The 11,711-nt window shown below is 31.8% G+C and overlaps 1 protein-coding gene across 4 annotated transcripts in view; it reads right to left on the bottom strand.

The window, feature by feature from the left end:
- Positions 1-1,624: 1,624 nt before the first annotated feature.
- The window catches only part of LOC145252496 (uncharacterized), a 31,527-nt gene continuing 21,440 nt past the window's right edge, over positions 1,625-11,711 (bottom strand). For 2 of the 4 annotated variants that reach the window (XM_080111937.1, XM_080111936.1), the window contains exons 7-15: positions 11,288-11,417; positions 9,387-9,511; positions 8,254-8,352; positions 8,051-8,130; positions 7,439-7,509; positions 7,243-7,320; positions 4,306-4,442; positions 3,116-3,166; positions 1,625-1,923 (exon numbers count right to left, since the gene is read on the bottom strand). In XM_080111937.1, the coding sequence (XP_079968063.1) occupies positions 3,129-3,166; positions 4,306-4,442; positions 7,243-7,320; positions 7,439-7,509; positions 8,051-8,130; positions 8,254-8,352; positions 9,387-9,511; positions 11,288-11,417 (758 nt within the window). In that variant the 3' untranslated portion in view covers positions 1,625-1,923; positions 3,116-3,128. The remainder of the gene's footprint in view (positions 1,924-3,115; positions 3,167-4,305; positions 4,443-7,242; positions 7,321-7,438; positions 7,510-8,050; positions 8,131-8,253; positions 8,353-9,386; positions 9,512-11,287; positions 11,418-11,711) is intronic. The other 2 variants (XM_080111935.1, XM_080111933.1) reach the window with 1 other exon arrangement.

Below are 11,711 nucleotides of genomic sequence, written 5' to 3'. Positions count from 1 at the left end.
ATACTTAAATCATTCGTTGACATCTATGCTGATGACACGACCATCTACGGCAACACATCAAAGGCTGTAAATGACAAAGTTCTCTCTGATTCTCTCTCCTCTGATCTCGAGCGCGTGGTTCAGTGGGAGATTTGGCTGGTTACCTTTAATGCATCCAAAACCAAACTCCTATCCTTACATCATCAACGCTCTGATCCCCAGCTGGCATCAATTGTGATGGATGGCTCTCGTCTGGGTGAGGCCCCGTGTTTTGACAAGCTTGTGGGTTTGACCTTTACTCCTGATCTGAAATGGAACACATACATCAAGTCTGTTGCCAAGGTCGCTGGAAAAATGGTGGGATCCTTCTACCGCTCCAGAAGATATCTCACTACTGATGCAATTCTCTATCTATATAAAAGCCAAGTACGTCCAAGGATGGAATACTGTTGCCATATTTGGGCAGGAGCTGCCAAAAACAGCCTATCATGCCTTGACAGAGTACAAAATAGACTTCGTGGTTTAGTGGGGGATGCCCTTTTCTCTACCCTGCAACCCCTCTCCCACAGAAGAGACGTTGCGAGCCTATCCTTGTTTTATCGTTATTTTCATGGCAGGTGCTCGTCTGAGCTCCAATCCCCGGTCCCCCCTTGCCAATCTTTTATGAAAAACACCCGTCTAGCTGAATCCACTGTGAAAAATTTCCCCCACTCTATATCTGTGCCTAAATCAAAACGCGGATTCCATGAACAAAGCTTCTTTCTTAGAACTGCACGCCTGTGGGACTCTGGAGGGAAGCAGGCAGACGGAACAGACTACAACTGGGATGTCTTCAAGTCCAATGTTAACAAATTCCTAATGAACCGCCCCCTTAAGTAAACACTTCATCAAATCTCCACACTAACGTAATGTACTTGCAATAACCCTTATCAAGGCCCGGAAGCCACTCAGGGATAAGTGGTGATCACTGTGTGTAAAAAAAAAAAAAAAAAAAAAAAAAAAAAAGGACCTATTAGATGCGAGACTTTTTGGATCCTGTCTAAGAACGAGAAACTAGTGATAGATGCAGCAGCCCCGATGTAGCAACAATATTCCATGCATGGGTGAATTGTGGCTTTATAAAGATATATGATGCTCTCTGGTGTGAGTAATTTACTAATATGGCAGAGGGAGCCCATCTTCTTTGCAGCAGTATTGGCAACATCCTCAATGTATTTGTTCCAATTCGTGTTAGTTTGAAAGATGTATTGTTTTGCATGTTCATGAAAATCGAGCAATTATACGTTTTAATCGACTTATTAGTTGAAACACACTGAAAGAAACATTTCATAAAAGCATGCGATCAAGTTGGCATTTTTTAATTCCAAACAACTCTTCAGTTTAGCAGATTTTGCCTTTTAACAAAATTTTAAAACAAATTCATTAAACAATCAAGTTGATCAAATAGAAACTTTTGTAGAAATTTGGATTTAAATTTATGAATTTCAAATATCCAATTTGAACAAAATTTAAAATTATAAAAAAATTTTTTTTTAAAAATTAAGATTTCACATAATTTTCAAATCTTAAAAATGTGGATTGAATGATAAAGACATTGTTTAAAACAAAGCCAAGTAACTATTGTGAGAGCAGAATTAAGAAAAGATCAAAGTTTTCTTTATATTTATTTGAATGCAATAGTAGAGATTGGAATGGGCAAATGCCCGCTAGACATTAGATTTACAAGTAAAACATTTTGAAAAAGTGTTGCAGACCAATTTTGTATGAATCACTAGTGAATAAAATTCAAAATATGAAGAAGTCTGCCACTGACGACGGAGGGGTTGGCTGAAGGTCGACGAACAATGATGAAACGTGTACACGGACCTTCTGCATCCAGAACAAGAAAAGCTTAATTGTAGCCTCCTCGGTAAGATCCACCCCAGCCTCCATAACCACTGTTACCTAGAAAAAAAGATAAAAATCATTGAAGTGATGAACATCAGGAAAAGGGTTTAAAACTATGCGTTGCATCTTAAAATGGCATTGGGCCATATTAATCTTTTAAAGCAAGCTACAAGCGAGCAATACAGTGCGATAAACATTAAAAATACAAAAATAACATGCAGGTTGTCTATATTAGTTTCAAAAGAATTGGGAGTGTAAAGCACAGGTGAAGAGTCTATGCTTAAATGGAGAATCAACTATTCTTCCAAATTGGGATCGCTGCAAATTTCACTCTCACTGACAAGTAAAATTGACATCGGTGAAAGAAAACAGCAAGCGAATATTTAACAAATTACATGCACACAACACAAATAATCAAAGTAAGGACTGCAAAAGAAAATGCAAAGTATCCAAGAAAATGAGTGATCATTTATTGTGAGAAGGTGAAAAATTTTGAAAATTTTAAAATGAAAATTGAATCATAGCTGTTACAGTCATAAGGTTTTGATTGATGTCACCTGATCTTCAGGTTTTCAAATTTGGAAACCTGAACTCAGGAATAGTTTGAAATTACATCCAAGTTCTCAAGTTCAATAAGATGCACCCAAAGAAAATTTGAATCAAGTCAAGAATAGTAGTCCAAATAATCCAAATTCTCAATCCTTGTTAAGAGAAACTAATGTAAGAAACCAACAATGGTTAATTTTACGTCATGTACACCACCGCTTTTTTTAAATATTTAACATGATTATACAAAGCATCACTTTATAGGTTTGTTTCGTAGGTATTTTCCCCAACACCCCCGATAGAGGCAGCATTAAGCTTATCAGCCAATATAAAAAAAAAACTAAAATGTTAAAAGATGATATGATGACTAGTGAAAAGTTTTCCCTTAAGGCGGATTGCAGTTGCTAAAAATTAAAGTTAGGATTGCAAAAAAAAAACAAACTTTGTTGTAATGAAAAATCTTTCAGTTTTTTTTTAATTTTATTTATTCACACCTATTAATAAAACGATTTATTTGTACTGCCTAGCATTACAGCTAAAATTTTAGTAGACATTTAATATTTTAGCTGTTTTTTTTTGCTTTTATATATATATACACACACACACAAACCAATAAGTATAGGTTATGGGAAGAGGGGGTCTGGCAATTTGTATACGAGCAGGAATCGTATACTTTTAGGTTTACAAACTTTGTTCAACTCACCCGTTGCACTTTTTTACCAGCTAGTTCGGTTCTTTCGCCTTCGTTTGTTATCTGTTATGAGAGCAGTTAAGAGGTTCAATTTGAGAACGAAAAGAGGGGGAGGGATAGAAAACAAAAATCAGTAGCAGCACCAAGGAGATTGGCAGTAGAGGAAGAGGATGAAGAGGAAAGAAAGTTAAACAATTACAAATGGAGTTAACAAACGTCAACTCCATAAATTTTAAAATAAATTACATAAGACAAAAATTTGATCAAATCAATTTAAGAAGTGCAACTCACTAACAGGGACGAGTTCAGGATTTCTTTAAAAGTAAACAGATTTATATCTATATATACAAAAATAGTTTGGGATTTAAGTAATAGCCTAACATTTTAAACTTGCTAGTATTTCTCAATTTTTTTCTGATAAAATCTAAGTTTTAATTTAAATATTGGATACTTAAAAAAAAAAAAATGCAGTTTTGAAATTATTTGCAAAGAAAATTTACTAACAACACATTGCCGATATAAAAATGAAGTTGCAAGGCAAAATGTAAAGAAAATTATGGCCTCTTTAATCAGTAACTCTTATGAGTAACACTTGAGAAAGTTTAAGGATTTTTTTCACACAAAAATACTCCATAGTTTATTAAATACAGCAAGAAATAAATCTGACATTTGCTAAAACAATCAGAATAAAAATAGCAACTTTAATCATGAATATCTTTACAATTAGTAAATCTGTAATTGAAATTTTTATAGTAAAAGGCCATAATCTTTTTTTAGACAACATAAAACACTAAGAACAATATATCTACAGGACATTTTATCAAATAAAAACAAAAATGAAACTACAAAAACAATATAGATAGTAATCGCATTCAGGCATTAAGGTGCATTAAAAAAAAAAAAAAAAAAAAAAAAAAGAAATGCAAAAATAATGGTTAAAAACATTTGGATTATATAATTAAAAGACAACAATTACGGAAAATATTAAGTTGGAAGTTTCAATTTACAAGTGTGAACTACAAAATATAAATGGCTTTCAGTAGTTTTTTTTGTAATCAGTAAAAACATTTTGAATGCACTTTTTTTTTTCTTTACATAAAGTTTTCATTTTGGTGAAAATTTTTGTATGGTCGAATCCAACCTGATATTTTCAGTTTACTCCCACGCTCCCCAAAAAATTTAGAAATGAAAACTGAAATTACCATAATTCATGTTGTCGTTAGCATAACCACGGTTGCCAGATTGGTAGCCACCATAATTATTGCCTTGATCCCAAGACTGATTACCATACTGACCGCTCCCTTGACCTCCCATTTGATTAGGATTCAACAATTGTTGGCTAAAGATAAAAAAAAAATAAATAAAACAATCACATCAGATCTGCAACAATTTTCAAATCTAAACAGCTGTTGATATATATAAGTAAAATTCATTAAAAAGAAAAAACATTAAAATACAAAATTAGAACAGAAGAATTCCATTCAGTCTTGAAAGACAATAAATAAGGCTGCCTGCACGCATAATTGGGAAGCAATTCCCAACTTCACCTCTTCTGAGTAAGCATTACTTGATTCCAATGGCAAGAAATGCAGAACGACTAGAAACAATGAAGCAGAGAGCACATACAGCACCTGGTCTTCCAAAATGGACACCCATTTTAGTACTGACCAGACTGAACATTGCTTAACTTTAGTGATCTGATGGGAACCAGTATGTCAATGTGATTATGCTGTACAATTACAAGTGAGGATTAAAGACTATAAATCTAGCAAAATTTAGTTGAATTAATATTACTCTTGCTTACAGTCTTTTCAACATACAATCATTGTGGAGGACATAGGGTTTCTCATTCAATCATGGATAACAAGTTTTCCCACTATTGTGCATGTGTAACACAGATTATATATATATATATATATATATATATATATATATATATATATATATATATATATATATATTTTACAAAGGAATCACCACTTATCAAGATCCAGAGGCCACTCAAAGATAAGGGTTAAAGAGTGTACAGTAGTCAAGGGGACAATATCATAGTAATCATTTGAAGTGTAAATTTGGTAAATTGGATTATCTAAGGGGAACGGCTCATCAAGAACTTGTTTACGTTGGACTTGAAGACTACCAAATTGTAGTCAACTGGAAAGCAGGCAAATGGAAGAAAGTTCCACAGTCGTGCAATTCTAAGAAAGAAACTTTGTTCATGAAATCTACGTTTAGGTTTAGGCAGAGATAAAGAGTGAGGGAAATTATTGATAGTGTTTTCAGCTAGACGATTGTTTCTCGTGAATGTTTGGCAAGAGGAGACCATAGATTGGAGCTCAGACGAGCACTTGCCATGAAAATAACGATAAAGCAGAGACAGGCTTGCAACATCTTTCCTGTGAGAAAGGTTGCAGGGAAGAGAAAAAGGCATCTCCCACTAGGCTATGAAGTCTATTTTGAACTCTGTCAAGGCAGGACAAGTCTTTCTAGCAGGTCCTATCCAGATGTGGCAACAATACTTCATCCTTAGACGTACCTGGCTCTTATGTAGATAGAGAATTGCATCAGCAGTGAGATATCTACTGGATCGATAGAAGGATCCAACCTTGGCAACGGATTTGATGTACGTGTTCCATTTTAGATCCGGATTAAAGGTCAATCGCAGAAGCTTGTCAAAAGATGGAGCCTCCTCAAAACAAGAGCCATTCTTTCATATATATCAGAGCGTTGATATATATATATATATATATATATATATATATATATACAGGGTGTGGCATAAGTAACGCTCTAGAACTCAATGGGTTATGTGTTAAATGAATCCGAAGATTGTATTTCAACAGTTAACTCCTTAAATAATTGACTCACAAACTTAGCTTTGTAATTCCCTCCCAACTGCTGCAATCTTAATATAAATATTGTTACCCAACTCATCATCCAAATTGCCCCTATAAATCTGGTCCCTATCACAATAGCTCCTTACTCTCCTGTGAGAATGTTCTTATTTGACGTGAAAAAAAAAAATGTATTTATAACAGTGGCAGAATTTAACAAGTAGAATATTAATGTTTTTTTAAATTGTATAATTCATATATGGTGCGAAATGATTAACATGTTTTTTTTACTTTTTACGGAACAAAAATATATTACATTAGATTGCAAAATTGTAAAATACATTAAAATATTAAAAATGTTTAAATCGCTGTTGGAAAAAAAACAAAACAAAACATTTATGCTGCACTGTGTATGTGTAGCCAGGGGCGCTCGGCCTTGTCAGGTTGTAAAATATGCATAAATATATTTTAATTCATGCAGATTTTGTATTTATCATTACGGAGCCAATTCTCTATTGAATATTATATTGTACCTAATATATATAGGAGGGATTTAAAAAGTAAAAAGACTTGGGTGCCATCAGCTAGAATCAAAACCAAAACATTTAGCAATCCAGGCATTTTCCCTACTGATGTAGCCATCGAGAGATAAGCAAGAAAGACTTATTTTATTAAATGGCTTGAAGAAATAACTGAATTTGGGCATGCGCAAAAAATAGAAATATGTTGGAAAATTGAAACGAACATTTTACTTTTCAACTTGCTAATATATGTCTATGTATTATTTATCCATCCAAACAAAGATTTTACAAGTTATGAACCATCCTTGGTGTATGATTACTATTTCCTGTTAATTTCAATGTTATGTGACCTGTAGTTTAAGAGTTTATTGGTTAAATATTTACACACACACATTTATATAGATATACTAAATGAAATCGATAAAGATACAATCCTTAAGGACTGTATCTTTATCAATTTCAAATCTATCAAGATAAAAAGCTCTACTCAATTAAGGGAAGCAATATCATAAGAAAAGATGGGAATTAAGTCTATATCATCAAATCAATAATTATTATAATTTTAACTTTTCATTTCTTTCTTCACACACAAAACACAATTACATACACACTTGATCTTTGACTTTACTCTTTTTTATCGAACATATGAATTCATACTGAATCGTTAACAAATATAAGTACATGTCCAGAATAAGGAATTATATCAAAATCAACAATAAATTAACCATCTCAATCATAAACTTGAATTTCCATTCCCAAATCAAATCCAAACATGACAACTTACCCTAACAAACTAGTCAGTCCTTTCAAAAGTTCACTGGTTTGAGAGAGAGCAGCTGTTACATTTTGACCGCCATGATTCCTACAAAATAGAATTGTAAACAAGTCAAAATAAAGGCATCAATTATATACCATAGGTGGTTATGTAATTGATAATAATCAAACAAAACATGGTTTTACAATAAAAGAAAATTATTTACCAATTCCCTCCATCCATCAATTGTCTACGATGACCACCATCCATTCTATTTCTTTGCATGAATTGACCAGGCTGGAATTAAAAAAAAAAATAAATAAATAAAAAAATAATAAAAAAATATAATGCATTACTGAAACAACAAACATTCGGTGCTAGTCCAGTTAAAAAAAAAAAAAAAAAAAAAAAAAAAGATCTTTGATGCACGCACCTATCACGGAAGGATAAATGTCATTCCAAAAATGATTTAAATTGATCAAATAGTTTTTTTTTCATAGCTTAAAATCATTAAATGATTTTAAGCTATTAATGTGAAAGCATTAGCATTACAAGACTGATCTCACAAATTTGAATTATTGTGAAGTTATCTGTCTTGTTTTTACAAGATGGCAACACAAAAGTCCCTTTTTGCTTACTCATAAAATTTGATTTTTACATCAAAATAAAAGCTGATCAATTCATATGATTTTTGGAATATGACATTTTCGTTCAAATGACAGATACAAAGATTTTTCTGTATTTCTTTTACAGGTTGAATTGTGGATAAGAAATACTCAAGAGAAACTTGTTAAAAAAAAGGCTGAAGATGAAAAAGAAAAAAAAAAAAGGCACTTACACCTCTACGTCCTTGTTGTCGTCGATCAGGTGACCATCGTTGTTTTCTTTGCTGCATTTGTTGCACTTGCTGCCTTTTACCTAAGAAAACAAGATTTTTTTTATGTCCATATTTAAATATTCTGATAGTTGATATTTTGCGATGAAAACAAAACAAGATTTTAAAAAAATACCACATTTACACAAATGTCAAATTATAACAACCTTTTTTATTGACTTGTTGATTGCGACGATTTTGGAAATTTGAGAAGCGGCCTTTTTTATTTTGTTGGCTGTTTTGAGACTTCCTGGACTTCTTATCATCTACAAAAGAAGACGTAAAAAAAAAAAAAAAAAAAAAAATTAAAGAAAAAAAAAGAAAAGGAAATGTTCAAGCATTTTTTTTTTTTTTTTTACATAGGCATCACCACTTATCAAGGCCCAGAGGCCACTCGAGGATAAGGTTAAAGAGTGTACAGTAGTCAATTGGACAATATAGTAATCGTTAGTAATGGAAATTCGGTAAATTTGTTAACTTAAGTGGAACGACCCATCAAGAACTTGGACAACTTGGAAAGCAGGAAAACTGAAGACAGTTCCACAGAAGCTTTATTCATGGAATCTACGTTTAGGTTTAGGCACAGATAAAGAGTGGGGGGGAACTATTGATAGTATGTACAGCTAGACAAGTGTTTCTTGTGAAAGTTTGGTGAGGGGGGGGGCATAGATTGAAGCTCAGTCGAGCATTTGCCATGAAAATAACAAGTTTTACTCAAATATTGAAAAATTATAATTGCATAACTAAAAATTATGTACATGCCCGTTAGGTAAAAAAACAAAAAAAAAAAATGCCCACAAATTCATGCACATTCATTCAGTATTTTGGTTTATATATATATATATATATATATATATGTGTATGATCGGTATACAATTTCTAGCTGACACAATTATGATTATATGTTGATTTATGTATGTGATGGAAGCAGAAAATGGCAGACAAGACATCCTGGCATTAAAATGTGTTTACTTATATATATAAAAAAAAAAAAATACTTGATGAATTTGCAGAATTTTTGGGGTACTGTCTTTTAATCTTAACATGTAAGTACATGAAATTTTTGTACCATTTTGCTTATTTTTTTTGTTTTATGAGCAATATATGGAAGTAAAATTAGATAACCGACAATTTAAACAAAACATGGCAAATGACATAACAGAAACTGATCAGCTACATATCCATTTCAAGTTAAAACATTTATTCCATAACAATTAATCCCCAATTAATAATTCTACATGCGTCACAATCTGCGAATGGTTTACTAATAATTGTTTGAAAACAAAAAACAAGTACTTACCATCATCTTTCGACGCATGAGAAATTAGATCAAATGTCAAGAGATTTTCTTTCAGTTTAAGTTCTTTATTTTCAGCAATAATTTTTTCAGCATCTTGAAGACAATGACACTCCACAATTGCATACCTATGTGAATAGTTTGCAAATAAAGACATTAAATTTGAAAACAAACATTTTTTAGTAAGATAAAAAAAAAAAAAAAATCAATAATAGAAAATATTTAATGATCATTATCTCATAGGTTAAAACAAATTGGATATAAAAATATTTAAAAAATGTTAAACTATTTTTAGTTATAAGATTTTAAATAATGATTCAGTTTTTACACTAAAAAAAAAAAAAAGCCACAATTATAAAAGCATCTTTTTTTTTTACATTTAAAATAAAAAAATATGAATATATTTTATACATATTACAAATTTACAATTTCAAGATAAATACTTTAGTTTAAAAACAAACAGGAGCTAATATTCATATTATTTCCATCTTCAATACTGTTATCTTGAGTGTTATTTGCACAACACTTTGGTTGATATAACCTTTGACTATCTTCAGGTGTATATCGTTGAACTTGGGAATCTTCACAGAATCTCAAACGGAATCAATCATTGAAACAATGGGGGCAGCATACTTTTATTCCATCAGCTATGACTGGGTAGAAGTTTCTAGTTTGAATTTATGAAGTTAACCAAAATATGCAAATAACACTCAAGATGAGAACAGTAGTCTGAAGAACCCAAATAATATGAACAATAATTCCCCATCTCAAAAATTCAGAATTGTAATGAGTGACTATGATACAATAAAACCGCACAACTAAATATTGAATTAAATTTAAGGTATTTTAATTTAAATCTGTGCATATAAAATATTAGTTTGAATCTTTTTTTCTACATTTTATAAAAATGCTAAGTTTATTAAAATGTAAACATGGCTAAAAAAATGTCATGTATAAATCACTATTCATGGCTGACTTCAAGTTTGTTTGTTTTTTCTGCAATTTGATAGTTACATTTAATTGTATAGATCATCGAAAAGGTTAATATCAAAATTTTTTGGCTAATATTTAGCAAATCTGTGCCAATCTCAATTATTTTTTTGTTTTAATTGAATCCATGCATGCAAGAGTTTCGATTATAATATCTATTATTAGTTTCATAAGATTATCCTACAACTGAAGCTGAACGTTTTCAAAGAATACACTGACAATATTTATGACAACATTCATAGAAATCAATACATTTTTTATTGTTGACATTTTAACGTCTGATTTTCATAAAACCAGTGCCATATAAAAACAGAAGTCGGCCAGAAGTAGTAGTCTATACAATTATTCATAATAGCGATAATCTAATAACATATCTCAACAAATTTTATATTGTTTTTAAGAATTAATTATGTAGAATATAAGCTGAAAAGCATTAAGAGTTATATGAGAAGACATAAAATGCTTCAAACTTAGAAATTAAATTCTTAAATTGGCTAAATGAAAATTAGCAAAACAAGAATGATTACTTTTTTTTTTTTACTAAAATCTCATCTTAATAATTAAACTATGTTCTTTCGCCACCTTTTTTTAAAATTCATTAAAGTTGAAAAATATAAAGTAATTTAAACATGCCAGAGTAATGAGTAGAGGTGCAATTACAAGAGGTGCAATAAATTAGCTAATCTTGTATGACGTATCTTGATTTATATGTGAATATGTCAAATATTGGAGAACAAATTGAATTGTAAGTCTACACTTTTAAGCAGAGAGTAGCGTCAATAACAGCGTAAAACAACTCAACTTGTGTTAGGTGACGCAAATAGCCACAACAATTATCACGGAACAGTTGGTGCAGTAAATAAGAGAAACTGCACCAAACAAACAAAAGTAAATGCGCAAGATTGACAATTTACCCCTGGTTTTGATCTTCCTCATTAAGTGGGATCACCACATTCCGGGCTGACGGGAATAACGCCTGAACCTCCTCGACTGTGACTCCTTGTGGAATGTTGTTGACATAGAGGGAATAGTCTTCTTTGTTCCCTGAAATTGTCAGGTGCTTACGATTGGGAGACAGTCTTCATCAATAGATAAATGAGGATGCACAAACAAAAACAGGTGGAGAGAGAGAGAAGCACGAGGCTACACAACAACACCTGCGACAGTTAACAACTGAAGAAAGACTAAGAATAACACTGTCCGAAAACAGTCAATCGTCATGAAAAAGGGGAGCTTCCGGTCATGGAAAGACGGAAGCCACCAGAGCAGTGGTAGCAATTGATCAAAAACTGGAATTAGTTGGCCAGCAGATGAAAACCTTCTCTTGCTTATCAATGA

Source organism: Euprymna scolopes, chromosome 29 (genome assembly GCF_053919585.1).
Source record: "Euprymna scolopes isolate OS-2025 chromosome 29, ASM5391958v1, whole genome shotgun sequence".
Lineage (NCBI taxonomy): Eukaryota > Metazoa > Mollusca > Cephalopoda > Sepiida > Sepiolidae > Euprymna > Euprymna scolopes.
The sequence above is the reverse complement of the archived record's forward strand: the minus strand, read 5'-3'. Positions and strand labels throughout refer to the sequence as shown.